This window comes from Nyctibius grandis, chromosome 8 (genome assembly GCF_013368605.1).
Source record: "Nyctibius grandis isolate bNycGra1 chromosome 8, bNycGra1.pri, whole genome shotgun sequence".
Taxonomy (NCBI): Eukaryota; Metazoa; Chordata; class Aves; order Nyctibiiformes; family Nyctibiidae; genus Nyctibius; species Nyctibius grandis.
Window position 1 is genome coordinate 5,132,383 of NC_090665.1, and position 16,934 is coordinate 5,149,316.

General features: G+C 40.3%; 1 protein-coding gene across 1 annotated transcript; it reads left to right on the plus strand.

Moving 5' to 3' along the window:
• The first annotated feature begins 471 nt into the window (after positions 1–471).
• On the plus strand, positions 472–8,712 carry SAMD7 (sterile alpha motif domain containing 7). The gene is made up of 8 exons (XM_068407091.1): positions 472–574; positions 1,306–1,432; positions 1,575–1,711; positions 2,814–2,892; positions 4,411–5,090; positions 6,503–6,624; positions 7,400–7,510; positions 8,440–8,712. The coding sequence occupies exons 1-8, from the start codon at positions 472–474 to the stop codon at positions 8,710–8,712; spliced, it is 1,632 nt and encodes a 543-aa protein (XP_068263192.1).
• Positions 8,713–16,934: the final 8,222 nt, after the last annotated feature.

A 16,934-nucleotide genomic window follows, 5' to 3' on the forward strand; every position in this document is an offset into this window, starting at 1 on the left:
TCTACCATTTCTTTCCATCCATTTCACTTAGTTTACAGTAGACAGGGCTCCAAACTATTACAATTTCCAAATTAAACCAAAGATACCTGCCTTCCTGAGTATGAACCGTGTCACTGTTCTCAGGGCTGCTATGATATACCAGGGGCTGCAGGCAAAAGACTTGGGCTTAAGTACATCCTTTTGAGCAGCTGATATTTCCCAACATCCTGACTTTCCTTGCATAGTAAGACCCATGGACACTGAACAAAGTATAAACAAGGGCAACACTTACATTGTCCTGAAAACAGAAAGTTTCTATGTCCACAAGCAGTGGAGGGTACAGCTGTGATTGGCAGAAGGATTACCTACTTATCTGAGAAATAATTTGTATAATCTGCTCTGTTTCTTACATTGTTGAATGTCTTATTCTTTTCTTTGGGCCTGCTGATTCAGTTCTTTACAACAGAAAAGTTGTTGCTGTCTCCTTGCAGCATGACTCCACGAGATCACATGAGAAAAATGTCTATCCTGGGGGAACAAGGAGCACTAGAAGAAAAGCACTTATACCGATTAGCAAGTGGCATGGCGGCAGGAGGTAAGCAGGAAGAAACCTAACTGCACGTTTGTGTGTAGGATTGCTAATTGTACAACTCACAAGAAACAGCCAGCAACAGGTTTAATGTTTTTAAAAGGTATTTCAAATTTGTCTTAGGAGTAACTGGAGAAACACTTCTCTTAAGGTAATTGAAAGTTAACATGGGGGATTCTTAGCATTCAGAATTTGATCAAGAGATGCTAAGCATCTGGAAGAAGAGTCAAGGTCACACAGGAACTCAGCAACAAAAGACATAGCTGGGCATTATGAGGTTCTGGCTGACCACTGCCGGCTCTTCTTTCTAGAGCTGCAGTCTCATGACAAGGTAGGTTCCAGCTAAAGATTTTTCTGCAAATAAAACTGTATTAGAAATGAAAACATCTCAAGCAGAGAACTTAACATTCATGGCTATTCTCTTCTGTTTCATAGTGATACATGAATTATTGTTAATTGTAAATTGTCCTTTTGTACACTTGACTGTGCACATGCTGTTTATTTTCAGTGCAGTTTGATTGTATAAACTCACATTGTATAAACAAAGTCTTTAAGGTGGAAGTGGAAGCATCTTCTTTTTCAGTTGCTGCTATTTAAAAAGTGTGATTTGCTAACTCACACTAAAATGCCAGCACTTGAGGAAAAAAACCCTATTGTTTCTGGTAAAGTTATACTGCAGACAGAATCACTTTCTAATTCACCACATTGACAACAGAACTGTATATGCTTTGTGTCAGAACTGCGGCAGCGGCAAGAGATGCTAATGAGAAATCAGTTGATGGCAGTAAACCCTCAGCTAATGGGTGCAGGCCAGCAGAGAATGCAGGCAATTCCCTCCCAGTTTGAGCCTCGACTGGTAGACAGGTATTTTGCACCATTTCTTTATTATAATACTGCAGTTAAAGAATAACTGTGCATGTGCTGTACCTGAGTATATAAAGACCTTAGATTATTCTTAACTAAACAATGTCCTTCGCACAGCTGAATGTATTTTTTTACCTCTCAGAGATCTGTTACCTTCAACTGAAATGATGGCATCAGCTGACCCAAGACAAATCCATATTGCATCCCACCTTGGACCCACAGTCCCACAGCACACCAACATGCCAAACGTATTGTCCAACCGTGTTTACCCTGGCCCAGGTAATGAAGCATTGTCTGCATCCTGAGAAGTGATAGCATGTAAATGAGAAAGCAATCTGCACCTACCAGTCTTTCATGGGTTTATCAGTAGTGTCAATAACACTTTATTTTCTTTGGAAAAAATGGTCTCACTAAAAGGAGGCAGTCTGCGTACCAGAGATTCTAAACTGTGCCAGTTTAACTCTAAACACATCCATTTTAGCTTTTGTTAAATACACTGTATTCAAAGTCATTTGTATGTCTTTGTTCTCTCCTTTTTTTTTTTTTTGTATTTTCCCAGCATTTTCACACCTAAACAGTGGGCTGTGGCTAAACAAATGAGTCCAATCAACAACACTTTTTGCTACATTTAACTCTTGCTCATATACGAGCACTGTCTGTTTTAAAAGACTATTTTACTGATCGTATTCTTTAATCATAATATCACATGCCACTTTACTCATGTAGGACAGCCACAATTCCTTTTAATAAAGGCTCAAAATTACAGGGCACAGCTCTAAGGGGAACGCTGGATATCACAGCATGGCAACACAACTGTGGCACACATCATGCTGCACATAAATTTACATATCACTTTGTATGAAGAGGTCATATCTTAAGGTTCCTTCTTTGAGATGACTGAATAAATTCTTGATGCCACATAGATCTATAAACAAGAATTTCTGGCTTCATCTTCCCCCACGCCCCCCATGTGGATCTCAAATAAGAGATTCCCTCAAGAGGAAATGTAATTTAAAACTACACGGCATCTCAGCTGAAAACAGTCTTGAAGGAGCAGGTTTGCTTTGCTTAACTGTTGGTTATTATTTTCTAAGCAGCCATATACACTTTAAAGACATAAGTCACCAAATAAACCACCCTGCTGTCTCTTTCCCTGACGGATAATGGCAGGTACAGATCTGATACTGCAAACACCTGATGCTGGACTTCATATTTCTACTACATATTCCCACCAAAGCAATGAACACAAATAGGATTTAACTTGAAGTCATATCAGCTTCCTGGGGAAGCACATAGTTCAAGTCTTTAAAAGCTTTTTAAAGTGCATTTGCTTGAGGAAACAAGTGAATTTTAAAGATTTTTTTTCCCCCCTCCCATTAAGGATATAGCTTTCTGCAACCAGAATCCATGGAAGCTGTGGCCAGAAGACAGGAACTGGTTCAAAAGCAAAATATGGCCAGGTAATCAATAGTAAGCTTTGCTCTGAGGTGCATGACAGGATTAGGGCAGCAAAGGCAGATGGAAATTATTAAGTCACAGACTTTTTGTGGGTTTTTATTTACACTGATTGAGATGCTTTTTCAAGTCACTCAAAGAAGCAGAAGGCCCTTGATTACCTCTTAAGGTCTGAAGGTCTTTCTGCTTACCCCTATTCTGCTTTTAGCCTTAAAATTATATAATAAAAAGAAACAAACCCCTCAGCTTGGTTAAAGAAACAAACAAGCTACAAACTTCAGCCTCAGCCCTTGAACTCTGGATCCCAACACCCTTAAGTTACAAAAAGTCAGAAACAAATTCAAATTTTCCAGCTGTGTGCTATCACACACGACATTTTAAGCCTCTACAGCTGGGCCCTTGGGATGATTAGCTAAGTCTCCACCCTACGAGGGTGGACAACTTAACCAAATTGTCTGAATGTCAGGGTGACTATAGAGAATCCCGTTATTTGTACTCATTTCAGTGTAATCAGTAGCTGGTTAAGTAACCACCAGTGCCCTCCCTCACAGTCACACCATTTCCACAGACGAATTCTAACCTCCACCACTCCTGCACTGGGCTTTGGCACAGCACTGAGTGGCCGTACTCCTCACACAGTAAGACTAAGAGCAAAGAACAGATAAATTCTGAGTAGGCATCTCAAGAGAATTATGACAGAAGTATTTTCAGCTCTTCAGTAATCAACTAGTCAGCAAAGCTTGCTGTTTGATCACTAGCTTGGCTCCAGAGAAAGCTGATGCCAGCAAAGGTTGGTACAATGGAGACACATACTACTCCTTGTATTCTCCATACCTCACTGGTAAGCCCCCCGACCCGCTATGCCAGAGGTAGGAAGCTGGCACAGACCCTGGAGCATTGGCTTTATCCACCAGGAGGGAGATCAGTTGAACACTTACCACCAGGATCTTGCCCTTTCACACTCTCGGAGCCACGCTCAGGTGCCAGGCACTATGGAGAGTTACTCAAGAGACTTACTCACATTAGCTTACTCTGAATGTATGCACAGGTTCCATAGATGATATAATTCTAGCTCTTTATCACTTACAGTATCACTGCCATTCCAGTTTTCTGTATAATTTTCTGATTGGTAATGTAAATCACTTATTTGCTTTGGTCTTTGACACTTATGGCTCTGGAGACAATTTTCCAAATCCAGGCGAGCACAATCACTGTAATAATGCCGGGATTGCCAATATACAAATAACACTTTTTGTCTGAAATATTATCCAGAGGCATCACACGGAAGGTACATTTTCTCTTCCTTTTAGTTTACTATATGTATCTGGCAGCACATTAAATATAGCCACATTTGCCACTCCATCTGCAGTTTATGACCTCTCACACATAGCAACATAGGGGAGAGAGAAGAAAAGCAGTACTCTTGCCTACTCAATTACCTGAGTTTTAATCTGCTACTGAAAAAAAAGAGGTGATGAAGGAACTGAGGGGCCCTAACTGCTTGTGCTCTGTGTGTCTCTTAGAATGGAAATGGAGATGAGTGCTATTTTTCAGCAAAAAGAAATGGAGAAAGCTCATCGGAAAGGGCTGCTGGGCCTGGAAGCACCTTTCCTTTACCACGGGATGCCAGCTAGTCCCATTGCTTTCCGTGGCAGGCACAGACTACCTGAAGGCCATCTTCCCAGCGACTTATATGTTCATCGTACCACCCTTGATGAAATTCATGGCAACGCTATGCTCATGGCAACCAGCCCATACCCTCCAGTCAGCACTTTGCAAAGGGAGAGGGGGCGTCGACCAGGGAGAAGAGCTGGAAATCACAAACCTGCTGACTGTAGTGCCAATGGCACAAAGAACCAAGCTGACGACAAAATTGCGGACCCTGCTTCAGCTGCAGCGGACGATGAGAAAGAAGACAAGAAAGAAGCAGAGGTGGAGACACCAAACAAACATGAACAAAGCAAAAACCAGACTGAGCCATCTGCAGTTGCCAAAAACTGTAAAGAGTTTGAACAAGGCTTGAGAAAAAACTGTGCTACTCATGAAATTTCTGCTGAAACCAACAGCTGCAGCAACACAAATGAGAAGGAATCTAATAGCTCCTGTGCGGCTTTTGATGACAAGTACATGTACCCTTCTGCAATCCCATTCTCAGCGTTACCATATGGATTTCCAGTACCCAGCAACTCATTGCTACCTTCAGGTTTGTTAAGTCTCCAGATTAGTTAGAGTGGCATGTTGATATTTATTTTTATTGATTTGCTCTCTTGTTTCTTCCCTCTGTTTTAAGCAAATTTTTGGTATGATAGAGTCATGGCAACTAAACGTAGAATTCATATGCTGCAAACAGTAATAACTTGGTAAATCCAAGTCAGCAAAGGTAAAGAGTGGTTTTCCCTACGTGCAAACTGTGCTGCTTGCTGGCGTCATGGAGGTTTCAGCATCTTAGGTAGCAGTGCTTTACTTTGCAGGACAATGTCATTGCACAGCAAAAAGTCCCAAAGCAGCCTCTTAACTGTTTCAATGCTCTGTGCCGTGTACTACACCGCTGCAGGATGTCATTCTGTGTTTATATCAGTCCCTGGGGACAACACGCTTGTCACCCCTAAGCTGTCAAGTTAGTAGCACTTTGAGGTTCTCCTCAATTCTGTTCAACATGTTAGATTCTCTCCTCTCCTTCTGGTGGTTGGGGGGAAATGTAGCAGCATGCAATCTACTGATCATAAGCCCTGTGTGTGTCAAACAGGACAAGGAATCCCCTTACAAGCTGCACTCTTTTAGGAATAACCTTATCCCTGAGACTTGACCTCCCCAAGAACACAGCGTAAGACACAGGCCTCTCCAGCCACAGTGCAAGAATCATTGTTTCAAAAGCTTTCCAGCTTTTGTTAAATGTACCAGTGCCAGAGGATGAGCCCTGCAAAACTTCCCATTACCTGAAATGAGAACAGGCTGGGATCATCTACCAAAGACATACCGTATCACTGAAAAATATATAATCATAGAATCATAGGATCATTTAGGTTGGAAAAGATCTTTAAGATTATCAAGTCTGACCGTAAACCTAACACTGCCAAGTCCACCACTAAACCATGTCCCTAAAATGCACATTAAGTATTCAGTTCCTGTCCGCAAAAGGAATTTCATTTAAACAAAATTGCTGAATGAAATTCTGAGATAGCCTCTCTCTTCTGCCCATAACTTCACTATATGTTCTTCTAACTTATAGCAGGCACTATGGGCTAGCGAAGGCTTGGTTCTGTTCTACTGAAATATTAATCAAGTTAAAATAACAGTAAAGTCTAAAGAATCAAAAGCATTGGATAATGTACTCATTAAAGAAAATACCACAGTACGTTTTGTACGTGTAGTGACTGGTACTTACAGTGCCAGCAGTAAACGAAAGCCACCACCAATAGAAAACCCTCCAAAATCAGCTACTACTGACTATCTGGTGATTTTGGTGTCTAGGACTCCTGTATCTGTCTGTGACCCCACACTGCTGTTAATATATTAGGTTCTGAGGAAGTGTAAAAATTCTCAGGTTAACAATTGTTTCCTATCGATTTGCCAGCAAAGTTCTACAAACATAACATTTGTATTTCTTCCTCAAAGGAGGACATAGCCTGATCCTGAATGGAGAAGACATTTCTTCCATTGAAGACATTCGCAAATGGACTGTTGATGACGTTTACAACTTCATCGTTAGCCTCCCAGGCTGTTCAGATTATGCCCAGGTGATTATAAACATTCACCACATTTTCAGGTCTTTAGGACCATCTACATGTAAATGCCATCAAACAAATGCATTAGAGGTTAACTGGTTGTCACAAAGTTACAAATGTAATAACAGTTTTCATTGTGCTTCAACATATGAAGCTGCTTGCTTCTTAAAGGGAAAGCCAGCCCATGCTCTGAGAGGTTACATGCCCCTCTGCTGCAATCTGGCATCATTGGTCATGACACATCCCAGGAGGACCAGCAGAAAAACAATGGTATAAGAAAAGGATCTTAATTTTTTTCACTCTACATGCCCTGCACAATTTTTATGCAGATGAAAGCAATTTTGCATTCTTGGATATTGGTATAACCCACCTACTGCCCATGAGCTCTTATAAGTATCATTCCATTTGAAAAATGAAATATCATTAGAAATGCAAGCAAAGAGGTTGAAATTTTGTATATTCCTGGTAAAGCCTTAATAAGATCAATACTATTCTTTCATTGGTAGCAGGCTGCTCACTTCCAGAAAAAAAAAATAAAACACTAAGTAACACTGAAATATGATAAAGTTCTCACTTGCCAAGAAGAAGCAGGTAAGCTACAGGCAAATGTGCTGATATCCACACACCTAGACAAGAGACCTCCAGCTGCAGTTAAGGGATAAATATGAAGATAAAACACTAAAATTATTACTTCCTCCTTTTATTGTCTATGCCTCAGAATTAAGCATAAAAAATAACCAGTGACGTCTGTTTTAGCACACCGTGATGTGTTTTATTGTTTCATAAGATATTTAAAGACCATGCTATTGATGGAGAAACCCTCCCACTTCTAACAGAGGAACATCTCCTGGATACAATGGGATTAAAACTCGGACCAACATTAAAAATTCGCTCTCAGGTATGATCATTAAATGTATGCCAAAACGACAAGTCACAGTAAGAGTCAGAAGCTAACAGGATTAAATTTTTCCAAACTGAACCACATTTTTTCTCACTGATAAGGTAACTACCATAATATGAGAAGAAAAGAAATTACTCCAGCATAGTTTGCTTTTGCTTCTCTGCGTGTTACAACAACACACAGGGAGACACTAAGGGGAGGTTAGGAGTGACAGTTTGAGAGACACTGAAGTTGGAGTCAGGATACAACACCACCGGAGACTAGGCTGAGGCTGGAAATGGAAAAGGCGTGTTTGATGAACTAACTCCGTTTCACTCCTCTTTTCCCTTCCCAGCTTGTAAGAACTGCTCTGATACCTACTGGCTTTTGCTCCAACCTGGCTTTTAAAACATACCAAGTAAAGGTTTCTACAGCCTTTCTGGGAATATAATTATACGTTTCACAGACAGGCTGTCCCTCTGTGTTTAAAGTTTTCTGCTCTTAATTTCACCCAGTAATATCAACTCTCTGTGTGCTTCTGTTGTCACCTGGTTCTTTTCCTTTTCTTTAACCCCTTGCTCTCTCTCACTCTGCTCTCATTAAAACCACCTTCCCCACTCCTGGCTGGCAGTTTGCCTCCTTGTTGTCCCATGGGTGCTACAGCACCTAGAGAGCAAGAGGAGCTTGCTGCCAGGCCCAGCACACTGGGCCATTTCACAAGTTGAGTATTGTCAAGCTCCTTCCACAAGAACCTGGGCCTAGAAAAATATGAGAGAGGGAAAACGGAAGAGATTTTTTTCACTTTTGCTCACTGCTGATAACCCTTTGAGATGGTTGGGATCTCCTGGATGTCCCTGGCACTGCTACATGACTTTCAGCCTTGATATTTAATGGCTTTAACACTATCTCAAGAACCAATTGCTGCAATAGTGCTTTTGTCTTTAAAGGTGTCCCGACGTCTGGGCAATGTATTCTACATGATGAATCTTCCTCTGTCCGTGCCCCTGCCACCTGCTCCAGGCAAACCCTCAGATCAGCCCTGCGACACAGCCTCCCCTCTTCACTGCAATAGCAGTGGCGATACGCTGGACAGTCCCTGCTCTCAGGACCCAGAAACTTCCAAAGCAGTGGAACGGATCGTTTCAGAAAGCAGAGAAAATCCATGTGACACAGCTGCTTCTCAGGCTGACTACCAGATGATCACTTTTCAGAAAAGTTGAGCTGAGTCCAGGACAGAAAATGTCTTTAATAACACAGGAACCTCTAGTTACGAAGTGTGCAAGAAGTGTATAGCCTGAAACCTCTGTATGACCGGGGCTGAATGAAATAAGCTGCAAATGCAGCATGAGGAAGTATGGTATCTGAAAGGCATTAAAAAATGCAACTACATGTTAGTGCAATTACTTTCAAGTGCAATTCATTGAAAAGAATACAGTTAACAGGTAAATTTAATTTCTCATTAAAGTCCAGTGTGATCACTGAAATCTGTCAGAGACTCAGAGTTCGCTGCCTTTCTTACAGTGTGTTCCTGCTGAGAAACTACAAGGAAAAGCTACAGCTTCCACACATAGCTGAGTTCTGGTTCTGTTGAACAAAATGTATACAGAAAATTTATATGGAATTCATTGGTAGAGTACGGAATTACCTGCAGAATATAGAGAAATATACCCTAGACTCAGCAATTTGAGTTAATTCCATTGCTATTCTAGAACTAAGCCTTTCTAACTGCCTGGGAAGGGCATACAGAGCATAGATGAGATACACAGATTAAACCCTGGACATGAAAATACCATGTGTAACAGCAATTTTAATTATTCTCAGGCATTCTTATTGACGGGGTTTTAATTTGCTTTGCGTGATTGCACAGCTGAGCTGAGCTGAGCTGAGGTTAGGAGGAAGCATCAGCAGACTCTACCATGAAGACCAGTCACTGGGACAGTAACATTCCTGCAGGCAGCAGGCTCAAAGCCACTCAGTTCCTGCCAACCTCTGCTGCAGCACCCTTCCCCTCAGCTCACCTGGGCAAGCCAGCAGCACGCTCAGTGTTCTTCATTTAGGAAGAGGCCATCAATTTTAGACTGAGTGCTCCCTTTTCTCTGCAAAAATATGGTTTCCTCTCACTTCTGCTGCTGCTGATTCATTACCTCACAGCAAACAAGAACCATAAAACAGAGTTTTTAGCTAGGGACAAATCCCCAGCATTTTATTGTGATTCCTGTGTGAATTATCTTTGTTCCCTCTTTAGGGGTTTGGTCATACACTGGTCTTCCACTTAGGCTTTGGAAGTCAGTATGCTACAGTGCAGTCTTCCACTCTCCTCCTTGCAAGAACACTTCTTTACTCCAAAGGACATACAAATATTTTTGATAAAATTAAGTTCTGTAAATTGAGGGCTGTGTATTGCTACTTTAGATTCTCTCCCCTTAGTTTAGTTTGTCTGGTCTTAAGTACTTAAAAACCAAGAGGTACACTGCTGTTTAGATGGTGAGTGTCTAAACACACGAGGAGAGGGAGTATTCTCATATTTTATACTGTGGGCACCTGTTCTTTTACTTTAGTCTGAGATAAATTATTCTATATCTTTGGTATATTTGGGTACTAGATAATATATGATTAGATGGTTTTGATAGCAACTTAAGGCGCTCATCTTACTATGCTGTCCAAACTTTGCAGCCTTGAGAAGAAGGGCACATATCTATAGTTCTCCTTTCCTGAACTAGCAAAGTCTTTCTGTAAAAGGAGTAGAGCCTGATTCTGCTTTCACTGAAAACTGCCACTGACACCAGTTAACGGCAATTTCTGGCTCTGTGCGTATATCTCCAAATACTGCAAGTGGAGTGTAGGATTTTAGGGTAAATTGATAAAATCCAGTAAGGCCCAACACAAAAGCATGGTACGCTATGCAGCAAAATATTCCAAAGTTGCAGACAGACCCTGAAGTAATCCCCTCCTAAGTGAAGTGCTGGCCTTTACATCTGGGATCTGGTGAAATAATAGGAGTCTTTCCTAAGAGTTTGGATTATGTCTTACGCATCATCTATGGGTATTTTTCATATAATTATTTACTGAACACTCAATAGTGTTCAAAAAAAGCAAAATTATAACATGAAGCTGGAAAGTTTAAATATAACTCCATAAGACTGTCCAAAAGAAGTACAACAGCAATATTAATCTTGGACTGGCAATTAGTTTGCTTGTTCACTTTGTCTCAACTAATTTCAAAAAATGTTAACCTCTGTTCTCTTCATTGACTTTTCTACATTTTTTCATGGCTTTAGAACTTAGTAAGGCAGCTTGGAGAGTTTTAGGTTGAATTTGGTAATGTAAAAGTCTACTTTTTCAGATTTTGGATGAAACACAATGGTCAATGTAAAAAGTCATATTCTGTTTGCCATGCTTTTACCTGTTACTTCAATATATAACATCTCAGATTAATTACACCAGAAAAAATGTTTTACTTTTACAGTAGATTTAACTATTGTGATTTTTTTTAATGTAGGTTGCTCATATGCCATGAGGGAAAAGAAAATATTTTTATATAGTAAAAGTGCTTGTTAAAATTAAAAAAAAATCAGGGACACCAATTCTGTTTAGCATCTGAAACGATATCCTTTTTTTTTGTACAATTGACGATCATGTTGACAATGTCACTTATCTAATGAAAGATAGTTACTTAATTGGGTTTCAAATGGCACCCTACCTCCTCATTGCATGAAATATTTGACTCAATCCACATGAGACCTTCTCCACCTTAGAAGAGGAATCCCTGATAAGTTTCCAGGTCAATGAGCCACGAGATGTCGCTGCAAAGCTACAAGAGGTTATCTACTACCCCTCCAAAATGAAATGCGGCACACTTCAAGTACAGGTGGCCTGTTAAAAGCAAGGATTTGAAGAAACTGAACTTGTTTTTCTAAAGTAACAGCAGAGGAGCTTGACTTGAAATCCCAGATGCCAGGGAAGAAAGATTGAAATCTGGTTCTGAAGAGGGTGACTATTTTTGTAAATGGCTCAGACATGAACAACATCAAAAGCAGAGAAAGCTGGGATGCAAACTTTGGTTTGGTACTACTTCTGCAATTAAAAAAAACATATGATCCTTTGCACATACTGGGCTCTTCTTCCCAAAACAACAAAAAGAATGACTTCATGGCTTCCTGTAGTGGGGAGGAGATGTGCCGGAGCAGCCAAAATGCAATAAAGCCTGGACTGCATACAGCCATTGAGCAAAATAGGAAGGAAAGGGGTTTAGCAAAACAGACATAATCAATTCTATTTCTAATGAAGGAAATACCATTGGTAATTAATGTTTCCTCTCCTACAAACACTTCAGAGAGAATGGGAAAAAAAAAAGCTAAAAATTAAAAAAAGACATAGAATCAGTAGACAGACCCATATTTTCAGATTTTGATGTTATTTCAGGAATTATGTGTATATGTCAACATTGAGGCCTTACTGATTCTCAGCAGCTACAAGCTCTTTTTTGACTTTTAATGCTTATTCCAGCTGCAAAGGGGTGTAGCGAGCAATCACAATTATGTAACAAAGCTGGCAGAACTGTGCTAATTAGTGCCTTTCTGGTGCCTATGCCTCCACTGCATTCGTTTTTACTGCTATGCCACTAAAATCACAATGGGATGTAGATGATGTATTTTAATACATGTGGCATCATTAGAAATGTTTCACTTAACATCTACTGCTGTATTAATCTGTAATAGTGATGCAGTTAATGAAGAAGATAATGTTTTTTAATGAGATGTAGAAGTATCTGATTTTGTCTGTATCTAAGCTAAATGTGTAGGCTCCTAGGGACAGGGACTTCCATTTCTTTTTTTTTATAGGGCCAAGGTTAAAGACAAAATAAATAAAAAGGTATAGCAAACATATAACAAAATGGTTCTCTACTGTAAATAACAGATTTAGGAAAGTCCTGAAAAGGAAGAAATGGCTTCTCCTTCCTACCACAACCTGTGTTTCTGACCTCATGACTGCTGCACATGGTGATATGGAACACATATTCATACAGACATAAACAGATAATTCTCTGCTCAATTCCCCAGGTGAAAAATCTCTAAAAAATGCTATGAATATACCACTGTTAGAGTATACTCCCACCTCGTCCAGGTCAGACACTCATTCTAATCAAGCATACAAAACCAAGAACAGGCAGCTAGGTTCACAAGGCGATGGTATTTCAAACCGACTCATATCCATGCCACCAGCTACTTTATAAAACTTAGTATTCTAAGACCTTATACAACTGTGAATCTTGCACAAAATAGTTTTCAGGATGTTAATTTAACCTTTGAGTGTGAAATAGAGAAAACAACCACCTCTTGTTTTTAAAATCACTGCTATTTTTTAAACTAAGTAGAAATTTATCATATTTGAGACTTTCCAAATACCCTGATATAATGTTGATTGGTTGTGTAGTGTTTTGAGTCACCTTCAACATCAGACATTTTACAGAAAAGCACTCAAACCTAGATACAGCTCTTGTTTGGGTACCTTGCTCTGACAATGGCATAGTAAATGGCCTATCTAAGCCCTTTATTATTCACTGGAAAACAACAAGTCAGTTCTATGCGGCTGGGTGTTCATCAGGGTTCTGCTACCTGTGATGCTTGGTTTTGACTAAGCCCTTCATGCTCTACTAAACAGCTATAGCTATATTGCTATTGCAGTTTCAGTATAATAAGAATATGTGTTATGGTAAGAGAAAAACTCACCTCTCCTTTTTTGTTTGTTTGGGTTTTTGGAGGGGAGAGGGGTGTTGCTTTCTGCCTTTGCAGTTGCAAAGCTCTTTTTTCTTTCTTTGGGAAGGCTTTGCTCTTACTATCACCTATATTGAGGCCACAAGAATTATTCTGTTGACGTGGCCTTTATGCAGTCCTTTCCTTCGTCCCATTGCCAAGTTTATCTAAGTCTGTATTCTTACAGACAGACATTAGTTCTGCTGCTATCCACATGTTCTTCTTGGACCAACAATTTCCCTGTTGGTGAGGATGCAAATTCTTTTGCAGAAAAGAGGAACCTATTGTCCAGGTTGTACAGAGAATGATACAGTATTTTTTCCTGTAGTACAGCGAAGACATGAATAGATGTTTTATCAAAATTTAAAAACACATAGATGTGGCATCTGCGTGTGTGAATTACCGAAATAAAAATCAATCAACCAAAACAGCAAACAGAAAAAGCACTGCTGACCAAGGGGAAAAAGAAAGCATCATGCCAGTCTGGTTTTCATCTTTGCTGATTACCTTTCAGGTACATGGTTCAAAGAGCTGCGCTAGAGAGGAGTGCTGCTCAGGCTGTGATCCACGGGCCTCCAGCAGTCTGTGAACAGTCTGCATTGAAAGATGGTCTGTAAAGCAATCACTGGCTTCTGGTTGAATCTGTTAATTGGAGAGATGTAAACTCAGGAATCACATTTTTATATAACAAATACTTTTAACTCAAACACTTGTAGTCATAACAACAAATTTATGATTTTATTAAACAATAACAATTAGTTTTTCCTAATGATAGATCCTTAAATACTACCATTCTTCTCCTCCCCTCCTGCCACTGCCAAAAAATATGGAGATACGAGCAAGCCTTTTTTTATTTTATTTTTTTTTTCCAAAACCTCAGCTGGTTCTTCCAAAAAATGCATCGATGTATTTTCCATTTAACAAATTTATGTGTCCAGGTGCATCCCCACTGACTCCAGCACAGTCTGCTGGACCAGCAGATTGACAGTGGTCTTTAGGAAGAGCTATAGGCCACTCCACATGAGGAGAGACATGTCCTTATTAGGGTTCATCAGTTGTTGCTAAAATGAAAATATATTCTTGCAATGAACAAAGCTGATATTTGAAATAGATGCAATTAATTACAGACGGACCAGAATCAGGATAAATTCATTTTTAGTTCAACTATGGTTTTTGGAAGTTATATGTATCAAATAATTCTAAGTTGCACAGAAATGAAAAGGAACTTGCAAGAGTGGAAGTATTTAAGAAGGTTCTTAGTGAAAGATAATCCTGGAGATTTATCTAATGAGTCTTTGTTGTTCTGCTAAATTAAAAGCTAAGTGGCTAACTAAATATTTATAAGCTTATGAGATGGAAGTGACTCAGGATATGTCTACACTGGAGTGTGCTTCTGAGTTATGACTCATATACTGTGGGTGGATTTTAGCTAAACTGCCTTGAAAGTATGTGTTTCTGTACAGTACAAGGCCCATATTCCTTAAATTTTGAACCCATATTCAGTGCTGAAACCGACTGGATGAAACGGGTCACTCCAGAGCCAGCAGCACACCACCATCTGTAGACGGTCTAGGAAATGGCTCCTAGCATACTGCTGGGGAATTTGTCTGTCCTCCTTGGATTCCTCTACAGAAGCTCTTTCCTTCTTTCCTTCCTTCCTGCCTTCCCTCCTGCCTGTCTTCCTGCCCATCAGGATAATGGCTGAGGTAATGGTGATTTGTGTTCTCTCCTCTCTTCCCTGAAAGCCAAAAGGATTAACCATGGGCCCAGTGGAAGCTTCTTACAAGGGAACGGCTTGTTCAGCAGAACAGACACTTGCTGGGACTTTTAGTGTCACTTCAATTTCGCTATTGCAGAAGGCAGTGTGAGTCTAGAGATAATTTGTGACACACTTGGCAGTACTTCAGTTGCCAACGTGTAGCCTTGCACTTCTGGCGCATATTAACTATGCCATAGCAGTAACACCACCTCATCTTATGGATCCAGGATGACCGACACTGAGCCCAAAACAATGCAATTACGAATTGCACAAATGCCAATAAATTGCCAGGAATAAGTGAATACAAGGATATAAGAAAATACGTACCAGAAAGAGTAGAACACCACCTAACTCGGTGTCCTGCCTCAGAGGCCAAGAGAGGACACCTAAAGCAGAGTATAAGAACAAAGCAAACACCTCAGAATCCTCCTTTCATCTCCAGGGACCTATCACGCAGACAACCAGAGGTGATTTTTATATTTAATAGCTCATGATGCATTTTTGTTTCATGAATGTACCCAATTGTTTTTTTAACTAAGTTTCCAGCACCCATACTGCCATATGAGACCACACAGCTAGGGTAAAGAGAAGAGGTGGAGGAGGCAAAAGAGGTTAATGAAATGCCATCGGTTTGGCTTCGGTTGAAAAAGGAAACCACTCCACTTGCATGCAATATCCTTCACAACAGTAATTTAAGTGGTCATGATTCTGAAACCCTACTCTAATCAACATAGCAGTTGGCCCTTAAGGGGCTGTAACTTTACTGCATGGTTCTGAAATGCTGCTTTTTCAGCCTGCCCTACAGCTGACATAGACACTAACCTTAAATACAAGCAGTTTGAACCTTCACTTCCACTCCCTGGCTTGCTTCAGATTCTGCCACTTGATTCTCTCCTGTTCACGTGTCATGCTGATGACTGCAAATAAGCTTGTCCCATATAAGATTCAGCTTTGACAGGCTCTGTGCTCCATAGTGGTAGGAAGTTCACCACCCAGTGCCTCACACTGGAGGACACATTCCCCTACCCACTGTCCATCCCTTGGTCCTTTCCATAGATCCGCTTGAAGTGATCAGTTTGCTCCCTGTGCTGCACACCAATCTGCTGCTGCATGCCCAGCTGTCCTGGGAAGAGCTCCTGCAAGTTAGTGTTTCTGAAGCTGCAGATGAATTAAAAGTCCTGTGGAAAAAAAAAAAAAGAAAATAGAGATCAACCAGAAATCCAAGGTTCATTTCTGGCAACAAACATCTTGATGTAGTGCAGATAATATACCATGCCAAAAAAAAATGCAGAATGAAGAGCTAAGCATTAAAGGTGGGTTTATGAATCAGCAGTAGATTCCAAGACACAGAAGGCACATGGGAAGTGAGGTCTTAAAAGAGCCTGAAAGTAGAGGTATGAGGGATGATGATCTGGAATGAGCCCCGTCATGTGGCGATTGCGTTCTTCATGAGGAGGGCAGCGAGCAGACAGGAGCACTGTTCCAAACAGCCTCTCCCGTAGAGCAGGGAGGAGTTTCCCAGCTGAAGTTCAGGTTGTGCCTATGTGAGGACAGCAGAAGGGCTCTGAGCTACGCCGTGCTAAAACCCTTACTGCAGGCATTGTGTCTTATTAGCAAGCCTTAAGTTACAGATGGCTACAACTTCTTCCGCAAGAAAGCCTCCATTTCAGATATGCTTTTATGTTACTGTAAGTTAAGCACATGAAATAACTGTTAAAATGTTTGCCAACCTAAAAATTATTTTTTAATAAATGCAGTTTGCTTACTTTTACCAAGGCTTTGTTTTATTGTAACCATAAAAACTTTAATTCCCTATACCTACAATTTTATATTTTGAATTACACTTTTATAGTTCATTCACTCTGCAGTCAGTCAGCTTAGTTTGTAACTTGTATAGATTTTCTGCCCAGCAACAGCAAGAGGAAAACAT